Here is a 22,557-nt window from a genome sequence, read left to right as displayed (position 1 = left end):
GTACACCTGCCATCATCGATTTAAAGAGCCTCTAATTAACCCAAAATGAAGTTCTGCTATTCTTGTAGGCTTTTTCTGGCATTTTTTACAAGCCATGCTTGTGCTGTAAGCTATCACAGCATCAGAGGGATCTCAATGTTCAGAGGTAACAGTCAAGGAGAAAGCTACAAAATAATGTATCAGTCTTTAAATATACCACGGAACACAGTAAAGACAGTCATCATCAAGTGGAGAAAATATGGCACATCAGTGACATTACAAAGAACGAGACATCCCTCCAAAATTGGGGGGGGGGGAAGAAAAAATGTCAGGGAGGCAGCCAAGAGGCCCACAGCAACATTGAAGGAGGTGCAGGAATTTCTGGCAAGTACTGGCTATTGAGTCCACGTGATTACAATCTGTCTTCTTCACTTCATGTGTCTGATTACCTGCCTGTCTGAGTAACTGCAGCTGACGACTCGGCCTGTCGGCGGATGCTGCGCTCAGCACCGCATGAGTGAGAAGTGGCGGAGGGCAAGGAAAGGTTTGTGTGGTACTATTCTCACAAGGATTATATAAATACCTGTCTGATATCAAAACACATTTGGGGGGAAATTGATGACAGTGAGGCTATTTTTTATTTCCTAAATACTGATGAATGAAGAACAAATGGGTTCCAGAGGAAAAGGGCACTTTTCTCATCCAGGGCAATAGCACTGGTACTGGAGTACCACTAGGGGACTATCAGTGCACGTGCCTGGGAACAAATGCAACACTTTCTCATACTGGTCACTGGAGGTTCAATATGGCACCTAATGGCAAATAAGTCTCGGACGGTGTGAAAAAAATGGAATGTTGCTTTACATTAAGCTTCCAATTATCACGATTATTAGTCTAAAAGAAGATTGCAAACACCTCGAAACTGAGCTGCAGCACGATTACACAAACAGAAGTGTATCTTTCCAAAGGCAAGGTTGAGAAACTTAACTACCTATTTATTGTATCAATCATATTGAATTTTAACCATAAATAAGACCAAATGTCCAATCTGAAGGTTACCACACTGCCTATTGAAAAGTTATATAACAGATAAAAGTAAGTTGGTAACTCAGAAACCCAGCTCATTGCATGTACGTGTTTTCGGGCAAAGCCAATGTAACGAGGAAGGCAGGAAGGAATCAAGTGATGCAAGAGCGGTGTGACTTTTGTACAGCCTTCATGGGGCGTGACTGAGCGTCACGGATCTGTACTGTAGTGACTAGCGCCCTCTTGCGGACCTGTTTAGTTTCACACCTAAACTCTTATGAGTTTCCTCGTGCGGCGTGCCGACACACGACGTGTCGAGGTTACGCACGGTTACAGCACTCTTGATATTGTGAAGGCACGATGGGCCTTACGCAGCAGTACAGTATAATAAAGAGTTGAAATAGTCGCCGATGGTATTCGTAAATATAAAATTAAAATGCAGCACATGTACTTTGAATACACTTTTGTGGGTGAATGGGATTTTGTCTGCTCCTTTCCAGAAAAAGGCAAAGTGTGTGTATCACAGGACACACCCAACGAAGCTGTGGCTAATGAGCTCATTAAAGTGTTCCTAATTAGATCCATGTGAGTGGAAAAGGCACAAAAACCCGCACTGCCGCACATAGTTTAGCATGAGCTTTCAAAGTGAGCGGCAGGTAGGTATTGCATGCAGGGGATTTGATAACATTCGTTTTGTTTAAACTTGTCCTCTGGACCGGCACAATTCGTTTGTACACTTCTACTTCTTTTTCAGTACGTTGCACATGCTAATGTTGTAGACTGACCTAATTTCCCCCTCTTTTTCGTCGAAAGTAATGGCTAGTTTAACACATTCTAATCATGTGCAACTGATAATTTGCACAATTTACTAAAATATGACAAACTGTAATTTTACCCTCTACGGAAATAACAAATATGTGACACATTTTAATCATGTGCAACTCCTGTACATGGTGGAGTTATGTCAATTCAAAGGACTTTCTTTTCCCCCTCCCTTCTCCCCAGTGAAGGCGCTGAACTGTGAAATTCCCGGCAGCTGTTTCATCCGTGAATTGACTGATTCATTTCCTCGTTCGATTGGTATTTAAGTAATGCTCTTCATCACGCTGATCACATTTTGTCACGACACTGCGTTAAGACCATTGGGCAACAGTATATCACCATTTGGAGGCTTTAGTTTTTCGTGTCAACGGCTGGAGAGACTTCAGGAGTCACCAGAAAGTCATAGAATTCGCTGCTCTGTATTGGAGAACGGCAAGTAGTTCAAAAAGTGTCCACTGAAACGGTGGACTGTTGGACATGTGCAGTGAGAATGTCGAGGCATTTTTTTTTTTTTTTAAGTTCGCCCTGAAAGATTAATATTCCTAACTTTTTGTGAGTTGTGTAAAATAAAGGTCACTGCAGTAACCGCATAATATTCTACACACTTCCCCAGACGAGGAGAGGACTTCCAACTCCTGTGAAATAAATTTGTTGAAACAAGTGTTGGTTATTTAACCTTACTGTTGTTGGTTTTTCTCTTCCAATATATACCATCAACATTACACGTTTGTTCGGTTAGGTAAATGCCATATTGTTGACTCTGTTGGAAATTCATCTTTTTTTTTTTTTTTTTTTAAATAAGCCTAAGAGTTTCAAATGAAAGATTTCAGCTTCAAGTGTATAGAAGGGAAAGAAACTTCATAAGAACGCGGTTTGGGCTGAAATGATAGCTTCTTCACTGTTGCTGGCTTGCAACACTGAAGCTAAGGCTCCGTTCCGTGATCTCACCAAAACCTCCATGACGAATTGTAGTTTTTTTTCCGGTCGGCCAGTGAGGGCGTGACACTACGTGACGTCACACAAACACGCGAGAGGTGACGCGAGATTTTGTTTCCGCCACCGATCCAACATGGCGCCGTAGGGACGTTGTTATTGTCCTAGCACTCATTCAAGCTTTGTTATATAGCCCACGAATGAGCGGAAACGGCCCGATGAGATTGGCGGGGGCATGAGAGGAGTATCTGGGGATAATGCTGAGATCAACCGGCTTCTTCCGTGGGCTCGACTGTCCATTTTACACGGAACACACTGAGGGCAAAGGCAGCGGCAATGGGTGCAACAGACCCTACTGTCACTTCAGGCACAGACGGCAGACCTACGGAGCTGCAGTCGAAACTAAAAAGCTCCACGCCGCCCAAAAAGGTGACTAGTAGTAGTAGTAATATTTCGTTTCGGCTGAGGTTTAGGGCCAAGTAGGCCTGTCACGATCATTTCCTTCTCCACTTATCGTTCGATAAATCAAATGGACAACGCTAGTTTTTCCGGACTTGATAAATGGTCATTGTTGTGGTGAGCCGGCGTGCGGTTCACGCAGTGAGCCGACAGAGTTGGACGGGTGTGTCATTAGCCGCTAGTGGGCTCAGTGAACGACGGCGGACTGGTACATTCTTGCCGGTGTTGGCTCCGTCCAGTACTCCACAGCTTTGCTCCGTGTACAGCGCAGCGCAACACACAACAACAGAGACACCTAAGGGAAAGTTAACTGTTGTGTACGCTAGCCCAGCTGCGAGCGAGCGAGTTAAGGAGCTAAAGGCAGCGCCTCTCCGATTTGTTTTGCGTGCTAGTCCCCAATTAACACAAACACGGGAACGTAACTGTTTATTAAGCATAACCTCAGAGGCACACGTTTAGCCAGTAGTTGACTACAGCGAATGTCAACGTATATTTAATTGATAGGTGAAGGGCTCGTGTTCAGCGGACCAACCAAGCACACAGTAGCCGGGTTTGCATGGAGACTTTTTTTTTTTTTTTTGTCATTCCGATTTAAATGATTCCGGTTGAAGATCTCTGGTCAACTGTTTACATGTGACGTGATCTATTCCGATCGAGTGTATACATGATGTGTTTACATTTAATCGGAACAGTCGTGTGACATGCACACGCCGTCGTGAACAGCACAGTAGTTGGGATTGTTTTTATACTTTTATTTAAAATTTAAAAAAAAACAAAAAAAAAACGCTTGATTGAAAACAACTTTAGTTAAAAACAAGATCTCATACGAGTTCCGTCGGGAGTCGCCATATTTACGCCATGCCCAAGCGTAAAAGATTACGTTACCGTGCGTTTGGGTCGAGACGAAGCATGCGCAGACAGCTGAATGAGATCTACATGGCGAAAATGTACTTCTGATCGGTTTGCCAAAAGGAATTTTCCACCCCTGCGAAACGGAATGAAATTCCATTCCGATTCGGCCTATTTATTCCGATTGAGGTGTTTATATGGAGCATTTTAATTCGGTTTGGGCTTCTAAACCGATAGGCTAGTCTTGCAGCTGTTTATACTTTATTTCAGAACCACAGTGATCCATATCACAGAGTAAAAAAAATAAATAAAATTTAAAAGCAAAAAATAACATAATAAATAATAAGGACGCGCCATGTTTTTCATGATTTCCAAGGCAAACAACTTATCGTTTATCGTTATAGTTTTTGGGAAAATATATCGTCTTTGAAAAATTGACAGGCGTAGGGCCAAGATACTGCTGGGTAAACATTTGGCTTTGAGGACACGTTTGGAAGAGCGCTAATGAACCGTAGCACTAGCAACTTCTCAACACTTGTCTACGGAATCTCTTTACGTTTTTAGCTGTTAACGAACGAAATGCAAGTGAAATATGAATTTGAACGCTACACTGCCATGATAGTTTTAGTTACATGCAATTCATTTCCAAGACACAAAGGTGTATTGTACTAGTGCATGTGTCACAGAGGTTTTGCTACCCAATGACATTTTGCAACATTTTGTCTTGGAAAAGATGAGGCAAGGCAAGGGACTGAGTTGTGTCCATAATAGATAGTTATCTTAGCGTATGTTAGACACACAAGCCTACATTTTAAACATTTTCTACGAAATGTTGTGAAACTGCATTGCAATAACAAAGCGGCCATTCTGTTCTATGCAGAGACAGGCTGCGCATTTGGCACATGGGCCTTGAATGGGGACAACCACTTTTTTATTACCCGACATAATGCACCTCTTAATACCACCACAATTACGTCACAATTAAAGAAACCATCAAGACTATACCACGCAATATAACAGCACAAAACTGTGCCACATAAATCATCTGAAGTAGTTCAATAAAAAATACATTATACTCACCAAATATACTGATTATTAACGTGTGCAGATCGCTACAGATGTGTTTTGCTAGTCGGACTTGGCTTGCTCTGAGCAACCACTCAGAGGATGGAAAAATGCTGACGTTATTGTGAACCAGTTAGCTGGCCCTGTGAGGCGAATTTGAAATTTGAGTGATCAAAGAGAAAAGTCACACTGCTAATATAGTTTAAGTTAAATTGTCAAGCACTCCTGGTGGACATAGAGGCTGAAATATGATTGGACAAAAACTCTTAACATCCACATACACGTACTGGAAGCAGTGCAGCCAAAAAAAAACAAAAAATAGAATTTAGGTTGTAAATGTCGGTCACTGCTTCTGGTTTAAAAGAATACTTTTTTTTTAGTGAACCTAATGTTCACCATGAAGTTGAATCTCAGAGTTGTATCTATTACAAATTAATGTGGATGTTCTGCTAGTGGCGGCACGGTGGCCGACTGGTTAGAGCGTCAGGGTTCAATCCCCGGTCCCACCTGTGTGGAGTTTGCATGTTCTCCCGGTGCCTGCGTGGGATTTTCTCCCACATCCCAAAAACATGCATGAATTGGAGACTCTAAATTACCCGCAGGTGTGTATGTGCCCTGCGATTGGCTGGCAACCAGTTCAGGGTGTACCCCGCCTCCTGCCCGATGATAGCTGGGATAGGCTCCAGCACGCCCGCGACCCTAATGAGGAGAAGCGGCTCAGAAAATGGATGGATGGATGGATGGCTGTTCTGCTAGTCTGTTGTGTTAGATTCTAAGAGTGCCTATATTGTCTTCCCGCAGAACAAGGTTATGACCCCTTCAAACCAGAAGTTGTGAGGCCTCAAGAACATCAGAATGGAACATCACCTCCCTCAGGAGACATCACCGGTGCTCTGGAGATTGTCAACAAGGCTATCGAGGAGGTCCGCAATGAAGTGGAAAGGGAGAAGAAGAAGTTGTCTCGGATTGGGGACGAACCGTATTGTCCCATTGGAAGAACAAGTGTGTCTTCCTCTGATGGTGTTAAAGGTCAAGCAGCAGTGAAACACCTGGCCTATGATCCTGGCAGTTATCAAATGACGTCAGGAGGATATAACCCCACCCCCAGTTGCAGCAAGTACACTTTGGATTCAGACAGTCGGGGAAGCAATAGCAATTGCATGGAGTATGTGCCCACTTCATTAAAAAAGAATCCATCTCGAATACACACACAAAGAGTCCCCACTCCTCCCCCAAGTCCAAAGTACTCAACCACAACATCTTCCTCAACGTGTAAATACACTGTGGATACTTCGAGGCCATCTACAGACATGGAATATGACCCACTCTCCAACTACTCTGCAGGGATAGCAGTAAAGCGCAAGTGGGATGGCAGCATGTGCAATATTAGTGAGGAGGTTAAAAAGACACATAGACTCCCTATATCAGATGATGCCGTTGTCCCATTTGCGAGAAAAGTAGAGCAGCAGCGTGTGGACACAAACAAGTACACATTCTCTGACTCTGACGGGGAGAGCTCTGGAACCGAGTACAGACCCACTTCGCTTAGTAGTCTCCAGCAGAGAAAAGCCAACAGTGTAACAAAAGTTGGAGACAATGTGGAGAAGGAGAGGAAAGAAAGAGCTAAGGCTACTCTACAAGCACTGCCACAGAGTAATAAGGAGGACTTAGAGACACGGGAACATTTACAGCAAAAGATCGGTCAAGAGAAAAAGAAAGTAAAAATTGACAAGTCTGAGAAGGCAAAAGTAGGCCAAACATCTCTTATCAGAAAAAGTATCAAGGAAAAGGGGAAAGAGTTACTCAAGAAGTCTCACCAGGACTCTACAAAAAAGGAAAACAAAAGTCATGGGAAGAACGATGATAGAAAGAACACTGTTAAGGTTAAGACTACGGATAAAGTTAATAAAGAGCACAAGAGAGGTGATAGAAAGATTAATTCAAAAACAAACTCCAGCGAACGACATAAGGACACAGAGATCCATGCAGAAGAAAGCAGGAAGTCCAAGACTTCAGACAAGGAGCAAAGCAAGCAGAAGGAGGGGAAACATAAAAACGGTCAACTGGATGTTAGTAAAAGAGACAAGGATGGAAAGAAACTTAACAAAAGAAGCTCAACTAGCACCAGCGCTACGAGCAAAGTTAGTTCCGCCATCAGCAAAGGTAAAACGAAACACGGCATCGGCCCTAAAAGCATGAAAAGCCTGGAGCAGAAACAAAGAACTCTGAGTCTGAGTCACGCTGACCTTTTTGGGGACGAGAGCGCAGAGGAGGCAGAACCGATTGTGGTGGATGATAGCGATGACGAGCTGGAAGAAGTACCTGTGAGGAAATGTGCTGACGCTCTGAAGAGGGGAGGACTAAATAAGAGGAAAGCCTCAGAGCTGACTCTGTCTTCCTCTGAGGATGACGATGATAGAGCTGCGGAGGGGAGAGGCATAGATAAAGACGCCACATTGGACCTGTCAATTTTCCAGGATGAGTTGAACTTCGACACAGATCCCATGGAGGAGTGTTTGCGGATCTTCAATGAATCGAAGGATGTCAAGAAGGAAAACAAGGGAAGGCAAGCTAAGCAGGTAGCACTTTTACCTTTTCTTTGTTGTTCCTCTACAACATTTGGTCTTATAATTATTTTGGTCCAACGGTCGGTGTCACGTGTTTATGTTGTGTGTGTGCTGTCAGCCCTCCAGAGATTCAGAGGATGATAACACTGAGAGCACTTTAACCACTCTCTTCCCTGGTCAGAAGAAGAGAGTCTCACACTTTGTTGCCAAAGGAAATGTAAGTTGACCTCATTCTCCATCTCTTTCCCAATCATGTGACTTTACAAGCGTCATCACAGGGCAGAGAAATTCAGCAGAGTTTTAGCCAGATGTTCCCAAACAGCGGGCTGTAGTTTGGGGTGCCACAAAATAAATTGCAATAAATTATTAGTATAACTATCGTTTAAAACTCATAAAACAAACATAAACTAAGTACTCACCCATATCTTAGCTTTGGACCACTTAAAAGCTCTTATAGCATTGTGAATGATCATCACATGACTATGCATGACTATATTTATTTATTTATTTTTAGGAAAAAAGGCATAGTATTACAGTAATAAAGTCCTATTTTTTGCGAGAAACAAAGAACTTCTGTGAGAATGAAGTCCTATTTTTAAAAACAAGGGCATTTTTTCCAGAATAAAAGGCGTAATATGATGAGAATAAAGTTGTATTTCTTAAATTAACTTGATAAAATAACTTTCTGCCCTTGTTATACTTTGAATTTAATATCATAATATTCTGAATTTATCATGGAAAAATACCGCATTGTTTTCATAAGATTATTTTAAAAAAAACTACTTTCACTCATTTATGTTGGAAAATGTACAATCCTTTCAAATGTAACGTGGCTTTTTTATAGATTTATTTGACAGTAATTGAGTAGACACACGAACCTAAAAGTGACTCAACTCAATCTGGCCACAGTTCCAACCTGAACCTATTTAGGATATTGAATCTATATATTTTTTGCATCATCAACTGGGAGTTTCTTTGGAATGAACTTGTTTTCCTTTTTTCAGACCGATGTACCTTCAAAGAATGTGGTCCGGCCATACAGAAGACCCACAGCTCAGGAGGTTTGCTATCAGCGCATGCAGATGGCGCAGCAGCAAGGTGCTCAGCTTGCTGCTTCAGTCAAAACACCGTCACAGAGCACACCTAGCCCCAGCTCGTCAGGAGAAAGGAAGAGGATTGCACACCGTCCCAACCCATTGACCATATCCTCAAAGACAAGTATGATTCAGTCACAGGTTGTTTCAGTAATTATCATTTAAGTCTGTTGTTGGTAAATTTGTGAAAAAGGACCACTGCTCTCCCCCTAAAGTCTTCATATCATTAGGTACGTCGTGAGCACAAGGAGGTTCAATGGCAAGAGCTGCCTCAATAGTGTAACATTTGCAACAATATCTTTTGTTTGACAATATCATATTTTTGTTGTTGTAACATGATTGTGTCCATGGCATGATCATGATTGCAGTTTGCAGTTTTGGAGTAGGACAACTACACTTGTTTTGTGTGTTTTTAAAATGATAATTTATTCTCCCTAGAAGGACAAAATATGAAAAACACATGTCAGTACAATTCTTATGTGGATAATAAATTAATATTCTAGACTTATTTAAATGCCTCTCTGGCCGAACTACCGGTAAGCATTATTTTTGTTAATGGATCTTATTAATGTGCAGTTGTACGTAGCCCCGGGGCTACATCAAACCCACCACATCATTTTATGTGGCCCGCAAAAGCGAATATTTTGCCTCAACTTCCATGGTTCTTCCTAAAATCTATACCAAAAATTCAAATCGTCATGTAATAAATAGTAACGTTGAGCTATTGCAAGCATTTTTTTTTTGTTACCAACCCCCTTTTTACAGTAACTTGAACAATAGGTGAACAAACTATTATCCTTCTGCTTTCAAAACTAGTTATCCATCAATTTGTTGTGTCGGTGTAATACTATGATGAGGCGATGAAACATTTACATGGTTTAACCGTCTTAACGGCCCTATGGGGGAAACCATACCTACAATGCGGCCCGTGAAAATCTTTGCCAGAACACGATATATTGCACCATTCTAAGGGTCATGATACCTTAAGCATAATACTCTAATCAACTGTAAATATAGAACGTTGGTGTCTGTTTTGAGAGAGAGTATGAATCATTTTGGACATTGACGTTACTGTATTGAAAATATTGTCATTTCCAGCTTAAAGATAGAGTATTCAACTTGGAAAATTCTTTAGTTAAAACATAAAGGTTAAGCAGTCCTCCTGTATGTTATATTTATAGCATTCAAATTAAACACGAGCGAAATCTTTGATGATGCTATTATGACTGTTTCTAAAGTTTGTTGCTCTGAATATTTGGGCAGGTTCTTCAGATAATAAACCAGCTGGTAGCCTGCCTGTTAGGACCCAAACCACTGCTGGTATCTTATCAAAGACCACGTCCACCTGTTGCACATAAACGAGTGGCTCACACACCCACCATGAAGGTATTTAACATCTAGAATGTCATATAATTACTCACCCAATATTATTGGAAATCCTGTACATGTCAGTATAACTTTGTCAACTGCAATCAGATAGCCTCACTAAAGTCACTTTTCTACCATATGGTACAGTTGAGCCATATCAGGTATGGTACCACTCTTTGTGAGGCAGTATGTAAGTAAGGCTGGATTTACACTGCAGGTCAAAGAGCTCAATTCCGATGTAATGCCTATATCAAGTCTTTTTGACTGTTTCCATGTACGTTTCAAGTTACACATCCGGCTGTGTTTACACTGCCAGAACAACTCATGAAATAACGTATATACGTTATCAATCGTATATGTCTATGATTTCACTGGGTCTAGCTAATCTGCGCCTTGACGTAGCACTCGTATTGGCAGATATCTGATACGTATTGGAGTTTTACCCACAATTGAAAGAAGCCTGATTTCGATGAAAAGAAATTTCGATTCCATGCGTTTTTCCCTATTTACTCTGCCAGAACGCATTGTGCTACGTGAGAGCAAAAAATTGCATTTGTGTCACTTGAACAATGCAGTGTGAATCCAGCCTATGTGATATAGCTATGTTATTTAACAACTTTGAACAGTAGAAACACTAATATCAGGTGGTGAAAAATAAGGCTTTTTTTTATTTTGTGTGTAAAATGTGATCTAATGCCAGTCCACTCCCTGTGTTCCGATTTGATCAGAGTTCTTCGATGAAGCGTCCCATCATCCCCATTGAATTTGGGACTAAAATCCCGACTATTATTCGCCAACGCTACCTCAACATTTTCATAGACGAGTGCATCAAATTCTGCCCTTCGGAGGATGTTGCCTTCCAGATGGTAGGAATGTCTTGAGACTCTAAGCTGCGGTCTCATTTGGTTTAGTAGTGTCATGTTTTAATGACAATGTTTTCCTGCCAGAGTTTGTCAGTTGAAAGGTTTTATTTCTTGTCAGGGCCTTGATGAGGAAAAGCTGGTGTATGAGCGCAGTAACACCAAGAAAATCTATCTCAATGTAGCCGTCAACACGCTCAAAAAGCTCCGCAACAAGAGCACCTTCAGCTTCTCGCCTGTCATCAGTATGTCAGCAAAGTCATACTTTAATGTACTCTAATACGCCATGTAACGTACTGAATATATCATAATTATTAGGCAAGGAATATATATGTCACTGTTTATACCGCTTGCTTCTATATGCATGTTGCCTTACAGAGGAGGCTGCTTTGCCTCCTTCCCGGAAAGCACAGTCGCATGAAGAAGTTCTTGGAGGCCGTCTTGCAGCTACGACCAGTTTTACTGTCAATAGGATGGGCAAACAGCTAGAAGAGAAACTCAATGGTGAGGGTTTTTGTTTTTAATTGACTCCAGCAGAATGCCTCCACCCCCCCCCCCCCCCCCCGTTTCTTTAAAAGAGACATTGTTCATTTCCCCCCCACAATTTCCGACATATCCTAGTTGTCTTAACAACATTGTGTGTGTCTTTATAGTAGTGCCTCTCTGCATGATAGCGTTTCAGACATTGTAGGCCGGTGGCCAGACTTATGTGAGAGTGGGGCTGAAAGGCAGAATGGCTTCCTCACAGACACATTTTCAGAAATGGGGGAAGAAAAAAAAAACATTTACTTGATGGATTAATTTCACACTTAATAGGTGAGCAGGTTTTCCAGAGACTACAGTATTTGTAAACAGGACAGGCTATTCATTACAAGGCCAGTTTTTCGTGATAAGGCCCCTTTAAATAAAAAAGATCGTCCTCCATTCCTGACTACTTAATTTAGGATTTACAGATAAATACCTGCCTTATAATATAACATAAGAGAACATTTTGACAGAGTAATCATTGAATCACAGGTCTCGTGTTAGTACCTTTGGTTTAGGCGGAATAGACCTTTAAGTGAAACCAAGAAAATTATGTTTTTAAAATAACATAAATAGTGCATTTCGCTATATTAAGGAACTGAGGAGTAGAGTTAATGACCAAAATACAGTGGGGCAAAAAAGTATGTAGTCAGCCACCAATTGTGGAAGTTCTCCCACTTAAAAAGATGAGAGAGGCCTGTAATTTTCATCACAGATATCGATGATATCTACCTCACCTATGAGAGACAAAATGGGGAAAAAAATCCAGAAAATGACATTGTCTGATTTTTAAAGAATTTATTAGCAAGTTATGGTGGAAGATAAGTATTTGGTCACCTACAAACAAGCAAGATTTCTGGCTCTCACAGACCTGTGACGTCTTCTTTAAGAGGCTCCTCTGTCCTCCACTCGTTACCTGTATAAAATGGCACCTGTTTGAAGTCGTCATCAGTATAAAAGACACCTGTCCACAACATCAAACAGTCACACTCCGAACTCCACTATGGCCAAGACCAAAGAGCTGTCAAAGGACACCAGAAACAAAGTTGTAGACCTGCACCAGGCTGGGAAGACTCAATCTGCAGTAGGTAAGCAGCTTGGTGTGAAGAAATCAACTGTGGGAGCAATTATTAGAAAATGGAAGACATACAAGACCACTGATAATCTCCCTCGATCTGGGGCTCCCCGCAAGATCTCATCCCGTGGGGTCAAAATGATGACAAGAACGGTGAGCAAAAATCCCAGAACCACACGTGGGGACCTAGTGAATGACCTGCAGACAGCTGGGACCAAAGTAACAAAGGCTACCATCAGTAACACACGACGCCGCCAGCGTCTCAAATCCTGCAGTGCCAGACGTGTCCCCCTGCTTAAACCAATACATGTCCAGGCCCGTCTGAAGTTTGCTAGAGAGCATTTGGATGATCCAGAAGAGGATTGGGAGAATGTCATATAGTCAGATGAAACCAAAATAGAACTTTTTGGTAAAAACTCAACTCGTCGTGTTTGGAGGAGAAAGAAGCCTGAGTTGAATCCAAAGAACACCATACCTACTGGCGGCACGGTGGACGACTGGTTAGAGCGTCAGCCTCACAGTTCTGAGGACCCGGGTTCAATCCCCGGTCCCGCCTGTGTGGAGTTTGCATGTTCTCCCCATACCTGCGTGGGTTTTCTCCGGGCACTCCGGTTTCCTCCCACATCCCAAAAACATGCATTAATTGGAGACTCTAAATTGCCCGTAGATGTGAATGTGAGTGCGAATGGTAGTTTGTTTGTATGTGCCCTGTGATTGGCTGGCAACCAGTTCAGAGTGTACCCCGCCTCCTGCCCGATGACAGCTGGGATAGGCTCCAGCACGCCGGCGACCCTAGTGAGGAGAAGCGGCTCAGAAAATGGATGGATGGATGGACCATACCTACTGCATGGGGGTGGAAACATCATGCTTTGGGGCTGTTTTTCTGCAAAGGGACCAGGACGACTGATCTGTGTAAAGGAAAGAATGAATGGGGCCATGAATCGTGAGATTCTGAGTGAAAACCTCCTTCCACCATTGAAGAGGGCATTGAAGATGACAAGTGGTTGGTCTTTCAGCATGACAATGACCCCAAACTAACCGGCCGGGCAACGAGGGAGTGACTTCGTAAGAAGCATTTCAAGGTCCTGGAGTGGCCTAGCCAGTTTCCAGATCTCAAAATCTTTGGAGGGAGTTGAAAGTCTGTGTTGCCCAGCGACATCCTCAAAACATCAATGCTCTAGAGGAGTTCTGCATGGAGGAATGGGCCAAAATACAAGCAATAGTGTGTGAAAACCTTGTGAAGACTTACAAAAAATGTGTGACCTCTGTCATTGCCAACAACAAAGGGTGTATCACAAAGTGATATAAAGATGAACTTTTGTTATTGAGCAAATACTTATATTCCACTATAATTTGCTCATAAATTCTTGAAACATTTTTGATTTTCTGGATTCTTTTTTTCTCATTTTGTCTCTCACGTGAGGTATACCTATGATGAAAATTACAGGCCTCTCTCATCATTTTTAAGTGGGAGAACTTGCACAATTGGTGGCTGACTAAATACTTCCCCCCCCCCCCCACCACTGTAAGGCTTCACTTAGACTGGAGCTGCTGCAATCAGAGGACAAACGGAGAAAGTAGACGACAGCTTAATTTATATAATCCAATAAAATTAAACATCAAGACTGCCCAAATTAGAGGCCTGCATTTTATTTCACATATTTCTATGTGTTGAGTCAAACAGGAAAATAGTGTTTACTGTAAGTAAGTGCAATAAAAACTGCAAATACAGACAGACTGACACTGGAGTCTTTTTTTCATCCCCAATGTACAAAAATCTACATTTTAAATACCCCTGAGTCATATTTACACTATTTACAGGTTGCCAAATTTGTAGTAAAAATGCTGCTTATTTCCACTGCTTGTCTATCAAAATGCACCTTAAATCTATTTTTTTGTTCTGCAACCCACACAGAATGGGTCTTTAACCCAAACCGATTGAGAATCAGGGCTTTAACCTGTCAGACCCAAGGGTGTCCCTTCTGGCTCTACACTTATATCGGTGTCCATTTTCTGAATTATTTGAACGTTTTGCTATGCCACACTTTAGGAGCTGCACTTTATAAGAAGCTGAAGGCATACCTGATGACAGAGGAGCAGCTGCAAGAGCATGGATATCCTCGAATTAACCCCAACGCTGTAGGGAAGGCTGTTATATACAACCTCCCAGAGAAGAAAGTCATCATGGACCGTAAGTAGATACCCAAGCTTACATGCACACATCAATGACAGTACTCATCATAAATGAGTGTCATTTTTTTCCCAGTGAGTTGTACAGGTTATATAGGTCACATTGATGGTCAAAGAAGCTTTGAACCGATTTATCTTGGTCTAATTTTGTTAGATCACAAAAACATGGCATCTGATGAGGGTTGTGTAGACTTTTTTTATATCCAATGTAAATGTACTTTCCTGGTTGTGGCTCTTAAACTTACCGGGTTCTTAGTTGTTAATTGTTCAACGTCTTGGCATTTTGGATAAATGAGTAAATGAGTAATTTTTTTTTTTTTAATTTGCATAGTCATAATAATGTTTTAATATTTTTTTCCATGTTTTTAATCTTTTATATTCAATTCGCTTGGTTTATTCTATGTTCCATTTCAACAAAGTTAATCATCTGTGCTAATGAGTGGGAGATTAGTTTTAGGGAGGTAGGTTTTGAATTCCTAGAACATGAAGCTCAACTGATATGAGATCAGGACAACCATAAAGGGATACTCTCTCTTTTCCAGGGCAGTTAATTAGGATACAATACACAACAATGTTGAAGAATACAGTGAAGCCCTGTTTATCACTGGAGTACTTGCCAGACCTACTGACGATAGGTAAAAATCTGCAATACGGAGAGGCCATATAAAACATATTCTTCACCCCTGGCTCATGTTTTAACACATTGAAACATTAAAACAAACTCTTAAAACACTTTTTAAAACTCATTGTAATGTACAGTAAAGGTACATTGGAACCCACAAACAAATTGCAAGTATAAAATATATAGAAAAATACTATTCTTATGTCAGTGTTAGACATACTTTTAAGAGGTGGGGTCTGGTGGGATGGCGTATGGCGTCGTGGCGTGTGTCTTTCCGTTAGCTGTGTCTCAGTGATACTTGTTTTGGAAAATCTCTCTTCATATTTAGCCCACAGTAAGAGCTATGCAGTTTGGGTAAGATTGTTTTCTGTGTCAGCATGACTGTGCCCTATTGCACAAAGCAAGATCCAACATATTTTAGAAAATCACCCCGGAAGAGTGGAAGATGTTATAGCTCCATATTCCGTTATCACTTCCTGTAGGTGCAATGGGCAGGTTTTCCTGTGCTTGTTGTCCATATTCTTTCAGGTGACTAACTCTTTGTGTTTGTAGCATTCACTAAGATATGCTGCAGATGCGGTGCTGAGTATAAAGTCAACGTTAAGGGTAACTGTCTCCGCAAAGAGGAATGTGCTTTTCACTGGGGACGTTTGCGCAGGCAGAAAGGTAAGGTACGGTATTTGTTATTCGACCATTCGAAATGGTGAAAACTCTTGTTTACATTGGCCTCTTCTGTCCCCTTGTGACAGTGGCTGGAAGCTGGGAGACCATGTATAGCTGCTGCTTAGGGGCTGTGGGCTCTCCAGGCTGCCAAATGGCCCAGGTATCTTTCGACATCCAAGCCAATTAAAATGGCCTTTTTGTGTATTTTTTTATTGTGTAAACTCCATTTATTTGATGAATCCCCACCCTGCACATTTCCACAGCAACATGTTCAAGATGGACGTAAAGAGTCATTAGATGGCTTTGTCACAACTTTCAGCAAAGCTCTCCCACTAGATGGCAGTGGAGGAGTGTTTGCTTTGGATTGTGAGATGGTAGGTCACATGTAATAATTCAACTTTTTTTTTTTTTTTTTTCCTCAAACTACACAGTGCCATGTTGTTCTCATCTGATATTTTTCTTTCACTGGTTTTGTGTCCTTGAAACCAGTGTTACACCAAACAAGGCCTGGAGCTGACGCGAGTAACGGTCATAAACTCAGACTTAAAAGTTATCTACGACACATTTGTTAAACCTGAGAGCAAAGTGGTTGACTTCAACACACGGTATGTTTGCCCTCTAAATCCTGAAAATAGCTGGTACTGCAGTTATGACAATTATCTGTCCAATGTTAGCAGTGTTGTGAAGGAACTACATGTTTTTTGTTCATTGGCAGATTTTCCGGTGTGACCGCAGAAGACTTGGATGGTGCCACCATCACCTTGAGAGATGTTCAGGCCGTACTGCTCAGTATGTTCAGTAGTGAGTCCATCCTGGTAGGACACAGCCTGGAGAGTGACCTCCAGGCTCTCAAGGTAGACGGACACCCCCTAATTTTTTTTTTAATATTAAAAAGATGAATATGAGACAGAAGTTCAGAATTACAGCTTTTATTTCATAGTATTTACATCTGTGTGTTAAACAATTCAGGAAAGAGCACCTTTTGTTTAAAGCCACCCATTTTTCAAGTGAGCAAAAGTATTGGAACAGACAAATTAACTTAAAAGTGAATAACATTTAATACTTGGTGGCATAACTCTTACTTGCAATAACTGCATCAAGGCTGCGACCCACTGACTTCACCAAACTGTTGCATTCTTCATTTGAAATACTTTTTGAGGCCTTAAGTGCAGCCTCTTCAGTTCTTCTTTGTTTCTGGGGGTTTCTCCTTTCAGTCTCCTCTTCAGGAGGTAAAAATGCATGCTCTATTGGGTTAAGGTCCGGTTATTGACTTGGCCACTCTAAAGGCCTCTTTATACTCACGCGCTCGCGCGGCCGACAGCGCTCGCATTACATCACGTGAGTGACATATAGGGCAGCGCGCACGCCACAAATAGTCGCCGCGCGCAGATTGCCGCGGAGATCATCTCTCGTGATTTGTCCGTTTTAGTCACATGCTGTGATGACGTACTCAGCTTTGCTCTTGGTTCCACATAACACCTACGCCGCCGCCTTCTTGATCGATTTTGCAGTATAATTAAGCGTATCATCTGGTCATCTAGGTCCATTTGTTCGAGCAGACGCTGTTCCACGGTCCCCATTGTTGTTGCTTTGTTCCTTGTTCTGGAAAGGAAAGTAAAAACGGCTACCACAAAATGCAGAGGAAACTCCACCCTGTGGTGTCTTAGCCAATACCAGCCGGAGCGACACCCCCGACTTGGAGGAGAACTGCAGGACATTTTCAAAACAGCGCGTGTGGGTTGCGCGCGAGTATAAAGGCAAACTGCGCGTGTGATAGCCGCAGTGACGTCAGCGCGGTCCCCGCCCGCACGAGTATAAAGAAGCTTTAAGACCTTTGACTTTTTCCCCCTGATGAAGTCCTTTGGTGTGTAGGCAGTGTGTTTTGGGTCACTGTCTTGCTTGATGAAGTTTCTCCCAATTAGTTCGGATGCGTTTTTCTGTAAATTGCCAGACGAAATAATTTTGTAGACTTCAGAATTCATTCTGCTGCTACCATTATGAGTTACATCATCAATAAAGACTCTCTGGTCTTCATGTTTGCTTAACCACAAATGCAGTTTTCACAGGTGAAACCCAAACCCAAAAACAAGCACTATCTATTGTTGACGCAATCAATCTAAAAGGCAACACCTGAGCAACTAGAAATACCCATCTGTCACATGTTCGAATACTTTTGCTCACTTAAAGAGTGGGTGGCTTCAAACAAAAGGTGCTCTGTCCTGAGTTGTTGAACACATTTAGGTGTAAAAGAATATGTAAAGTAAAAGCTCTAATTCTGAACTTTTGTCTCATATTCATCTTTTGATCTGAAACCCAAATAGCTTCAGTTTACAACAAAAACAAATGAATTGACCTTGCCGTGCCAATGTTTTTGGAGGGGACTGCACATAATTGTGAGCTCACCCCTGATTATGCAGTAAAGGCTCCCATATTTTCCAGCAAATGTTATTCTTTGACGGAGTTTGACAATGATAGCACTCTTACATGCAGTTTAAATGTTTAGCATGTTTGTTTGCTGATCGAACAATAATGTGAATAATGTAGTGTGCATGCCATATTGATATAGACTGTATAGCCTTTAATTTACTTATTAATAGGAGAATTGAAATATGTTACCCCGTTTAGATGCCATTATACACAAAACTATGTCACTGGTGGGTAGTGGACCATACCCTGACTTCAGTTCCCACTCAGTGACAATGTGAGTGTGAATAGTTGTCTCTACGTGCCCTGTGACTGACTGGCAACCAGTCCAGGGTATAGTTTGCCTTTCACCCAAAGTAAGCTGGGATGACTTTTATTGATTGATTGATTTTTTTTAGCTAATAATTCAGTCAGTCTCTGTTTCTGCCTTCATCTATTTCAGCTCATTCACAGTTCAGTGGTAGACACAGCCATCGTTTTCCCTCACCGACTTGGTTTACCCTACAAACGTGCCTTGAGGAACTTGATGGCCGACTACCTCAAACGCATCATCCAGGACAGCGGTGAGAGAAGTTGTGCAGACTTAAATGCAGTTGTGTTTTCCAGTCGTGAGTTTAATAATGCTGGGTTTGTTGACCGCTCATCCATTTTTGTTCATAAAAAGGATTAGCCAACATTAACAGTGCCTTGAAAAATGATTCGTACCAGTTGAAATGTTTTCACATTGTACGACCTTGCAACCACAAGCGTAAATATTTATAATAATAATATAATATTTATGTGATCAGCCAACACAAAGTAGTACATCATTGTAAAGTAGAATGGAAATGATAGTTTTTTTTAAAACATTGAATCAAATACAAATCTGAAAAATGTGGCGTGCATTTGTATTCAGCCCGTGTGTCACTACTCTTTTGGTTTTTGTCTCCACCAGCTTTGCAAATCCAGACACTGAAACGTTTGCCCATTTTTCTTTGCAAAATAGCTCAAGCTCAGCCAGATTGGCTTTAGAGCATCTGTGAACAGCAATTTAAGTCTTTTCACAGATGCTCAGTGGCATTTAGGGCTGGACTTTCAGCCATTCTAACACATGAATTTTCTTTGATGTAAACCTTTCCATTGTATATGAGCACAACTGCTCATTTTTGGGAGCTGTCTTACGACATACTGTGCTAGGTAACAACACAAGATGAGAAGGGCCAGCTCATTGAAGAGGGAAATATGCACAAGGCTCCTACTAATTACAAAAACTACATTCAGCGTATCAGTGGGTTGTATGCTAATAACTTGTTTATATTTGTTCCTTTGCCGGTCCATCAAAATGTCTTTACATGAAAGACAAAAATCAAATTAAAGCCGAAGTGTTAAAAGTAGCATGTGTAAAACAGATGCGTTACCACACTAAGTAAACTACGAGCTACTGGAGCTGTATTAAATATTCTGCTTTTCAAAACATAATAAGGCTTAGTTTTAATAGACATTGTCAGGTAGGTATTCATTTAATCCTATGTTTATTTTTGTGGTTGTATATTTCGGTGGTTTCAAATTGCACTGCATCAAACCCATGGCAGTTTCCAATATTTTCACTCTCTTCTGCGACTAAATAAGGTAACCAAAACATTATAAATGTATGTTACAGTACAGTTCACCACTCCAAACTTCAATTACAACAGTAAATGCATTGTTAATTGAATCCCTCTTTTTGATGCAGCCCTTCTATTGGATCCCTTTGATTGTGCAGGTGTTCATAATGCGGATAATTTGGGTATTGCATATCGTTGCGCCAATTGAAAGGCCAGAATTCTGACTTCTCTACTCCCTTGTTACCAGTAGAGGTCACAAGCGCAGCCTTTGGGGTGGAAAAAAAAAAGAAAAATACAAATGAGCTATTTGTGACTGTTAGTGGAAGACGTGTTCTTACATTTCTTAAGCGTTGAATTCATTCATGTTTCTGCGGCATTTTCCGAGCTGGTTAAAAGCAGCAGCTCTCTCTTCTGGGTGTATTTACAGTTGATGGCCACGACTCAAGCGAAGATGCCTCCGCCTGCATGGAACTGATGATATGGAAGCTGAAGGAGGATGCAAAGGTCAAGAGATGACCTCACGCCACCCCTTCAGGCCTCGCATTAAGCCAAGGAAGGACATTTGAACATGTTGGGACGGTTCAGCCCAGTTTTGAGCGTAAACAGGCCAGCAGCACATATTGTTGTGGCTTCTTGTGCGCAATGGAGATGAGCAATAGGAGCCCTAATTATCAGTGTTACTTGTATTGATAATTCAGTCCTCATTTGTATGTAAATCAAAGTGATTTTGTGTGTTGGGTTTCTTTGAGCCGTTTTAACGCCCAAGGCCTCGACTACAATTGGAGAATAAAAGACTCGTGTTGTCCACAGGAGCAGGAGGATTGTTATAATTTCTATATGACAGGTTACATTGCACTAGAAGAAAGCTCTTGATGTGCATCGAGTGTGAGTTCTTCATCTGTGTTAACATGCATTAACTTCCAATGGTAAGGAAGTCACTTATTCCTTGTTATACATAAGTGCATCAATGTGTTGGAACGTTACTACGGAAATGCACTTGCTATTTTTCCACTTTGCACCAATATTCTGTTTGTACAAGGCTAATTTGTATCATGTTCATATATCAAAACTGCGACTGACCTTATCATACTTGATCATATTAAGGAAACATTGTTTGCTCTAAACCATGTAATATATTTACAATATATCACTGTAATTTGCAGTACCATCAGTCATGTGCTCTGCATGAAATAGAATATCATCAAACGTGCATTTCTAAGTTGGCGGCACGATTCAATTCAGTCTATATGAGGTACCCTGTTGTTATGTTGATAATGACCACACAATGCTGTAAATAAGCTGTATGCAGTTTCTTTTTGTTATTTCTTTATTTCTGGTTGTTTATCTTTTCTATTAAAAGGGTATTAGTAGAAAGAGGTCAGTCTTTTTTTGTGTGTGGAAATGGTTAGTGACAGCGCTCTCCAAGTACAGTGCAGGACGTCTTGCAGTATGTCCATCCTGACCGTGTGTGTCTTCGGAACAGCAGGTGCAGTGGCTGTAAACCTGCTTTCTCCAACAGATGTGATAAATGGGAGTGAAAGGCTAAAGTGAGAGGCCTATCCTTTGCCTATTAAGCTCCTCACATCGCATGTCAGGATGCATTTCCCCCGGCCGGGCCAGAGAGCCCAGGTATGAAAAGAGTCAGATAGCTGGGATCAATAGCGACACAATGTTGCGGTGACAGGGAGGGGGCCTTCCTCGTGTGTATTGACTGTTACAGAGGATTTCTTAAACGTATGGTGCAAAGCAGCTTAAGAGGGGTCGTCTTCATTATCAATGCTCGCCTTTCTCTCTCCCCTGTGATAATTTCTTACACGCTGATGTGGAGGCTCCGAAATTGACCCCATGCTGAGGGATGGAGAGCTTAATTATCACTGCATGAGTCCGAGCAAAGAAACACTTGACTAAACATTATTCCATTATCTAATGTCGCAATGTAACTACTGATTGACTATTCGGATTACTTTGCTGAGCACTATTCAAAGTAAAAAAATAAAAATGGAACAAAAAACGTGACCATTCTAAATAAGTTTAAGAACGCCTCAATCACAATGTGGAATCAGGTCATTTAGTGCTTCTAATTTGAGGAAATTCTGGCATCTCAGGAGGGGCAAGCAGTGCACCATCAACACTGTGTATAGTGGGGATAGGGCGCTGCTGACCTCGACTCGAGACGTTGTGAGTAAGCGGGGAGAATACTTCGAAGACCTCCTCAATTCCACCGACACGCCTTCCCATGCGGAAGCAGAGTCTGGGATCTCTGAGGCGGGCTCTTCTATCTCTGGGGTTGAAAAAGTAAATTAGAAGGTAATATGTATCAAGGTTAGGGGGGAAAAAACATTTTTACTGGGATTAATGTGATGAATTACACCCATTAGAATAGATCACTTGCATCTGAGCAAGTTGATGCGTGACATTGGTGTTTATTAATATTTTGCCTGAATCCATGTGCT

The 22,557-nt window shown here is 41.5% G+C and overlaps 1 protein-coding gene across 1 annotated transcript; it reads left to right on the top strand.

Annotated features, from left to right (window-relative positions):
• The first annotated feature begins 2,894 nt into the window (after positions 1-2,894).
• Positions 2,895-21,478, top strand: rexo1 (REX1, RNA exonuclease 1 homolog). Its single transcript, XM_061684051.1, is given in 17 exon segments — positions 2,895-3,189; positions 5,935-7,712; positions 7,819-7,917; positions 8,705-8,918; positions 10,058-10,140; positions 10,142-10,180; positions 10,891-11,028; positions 11,144-11,267; positions 11,401-11,526; positions 14,673-14,813; positions 15,987-16,100; positions 16,184-16,257; positions 16,361-16,471; positions 16,587-16,702; positions 16,813-16,951; positions 18,964-19,084; positions 20,532-21,478. Coding segments are annotated over 17 exon segments (3,678 nt in total). The 5' UTR covers positions 2,895-3,017; the 3' UTR covers positions 20,621-21,478.
• The last annotated feature ends 1,079 nt before the right edge of the window (positions 21,479-22,557 follow it).

This window comes from Phycodurus eques, chromosome 8 (genome assembly GCF_024500275.1).
Source record: "Phycodurus eques isolate BA_2022a chromosome 8, UOR_Pequ_1.1, whole genome shotgun sequence".
NCBI lineage: Eukaryota > Metazoa > Chordata > Actinopteri > Syngnathiformes > Syngnathidae > Phycodurus > Phycodurus eques.
This window is presented reverse-complemented; position numbering and strand designations above follow the sequence as displayed.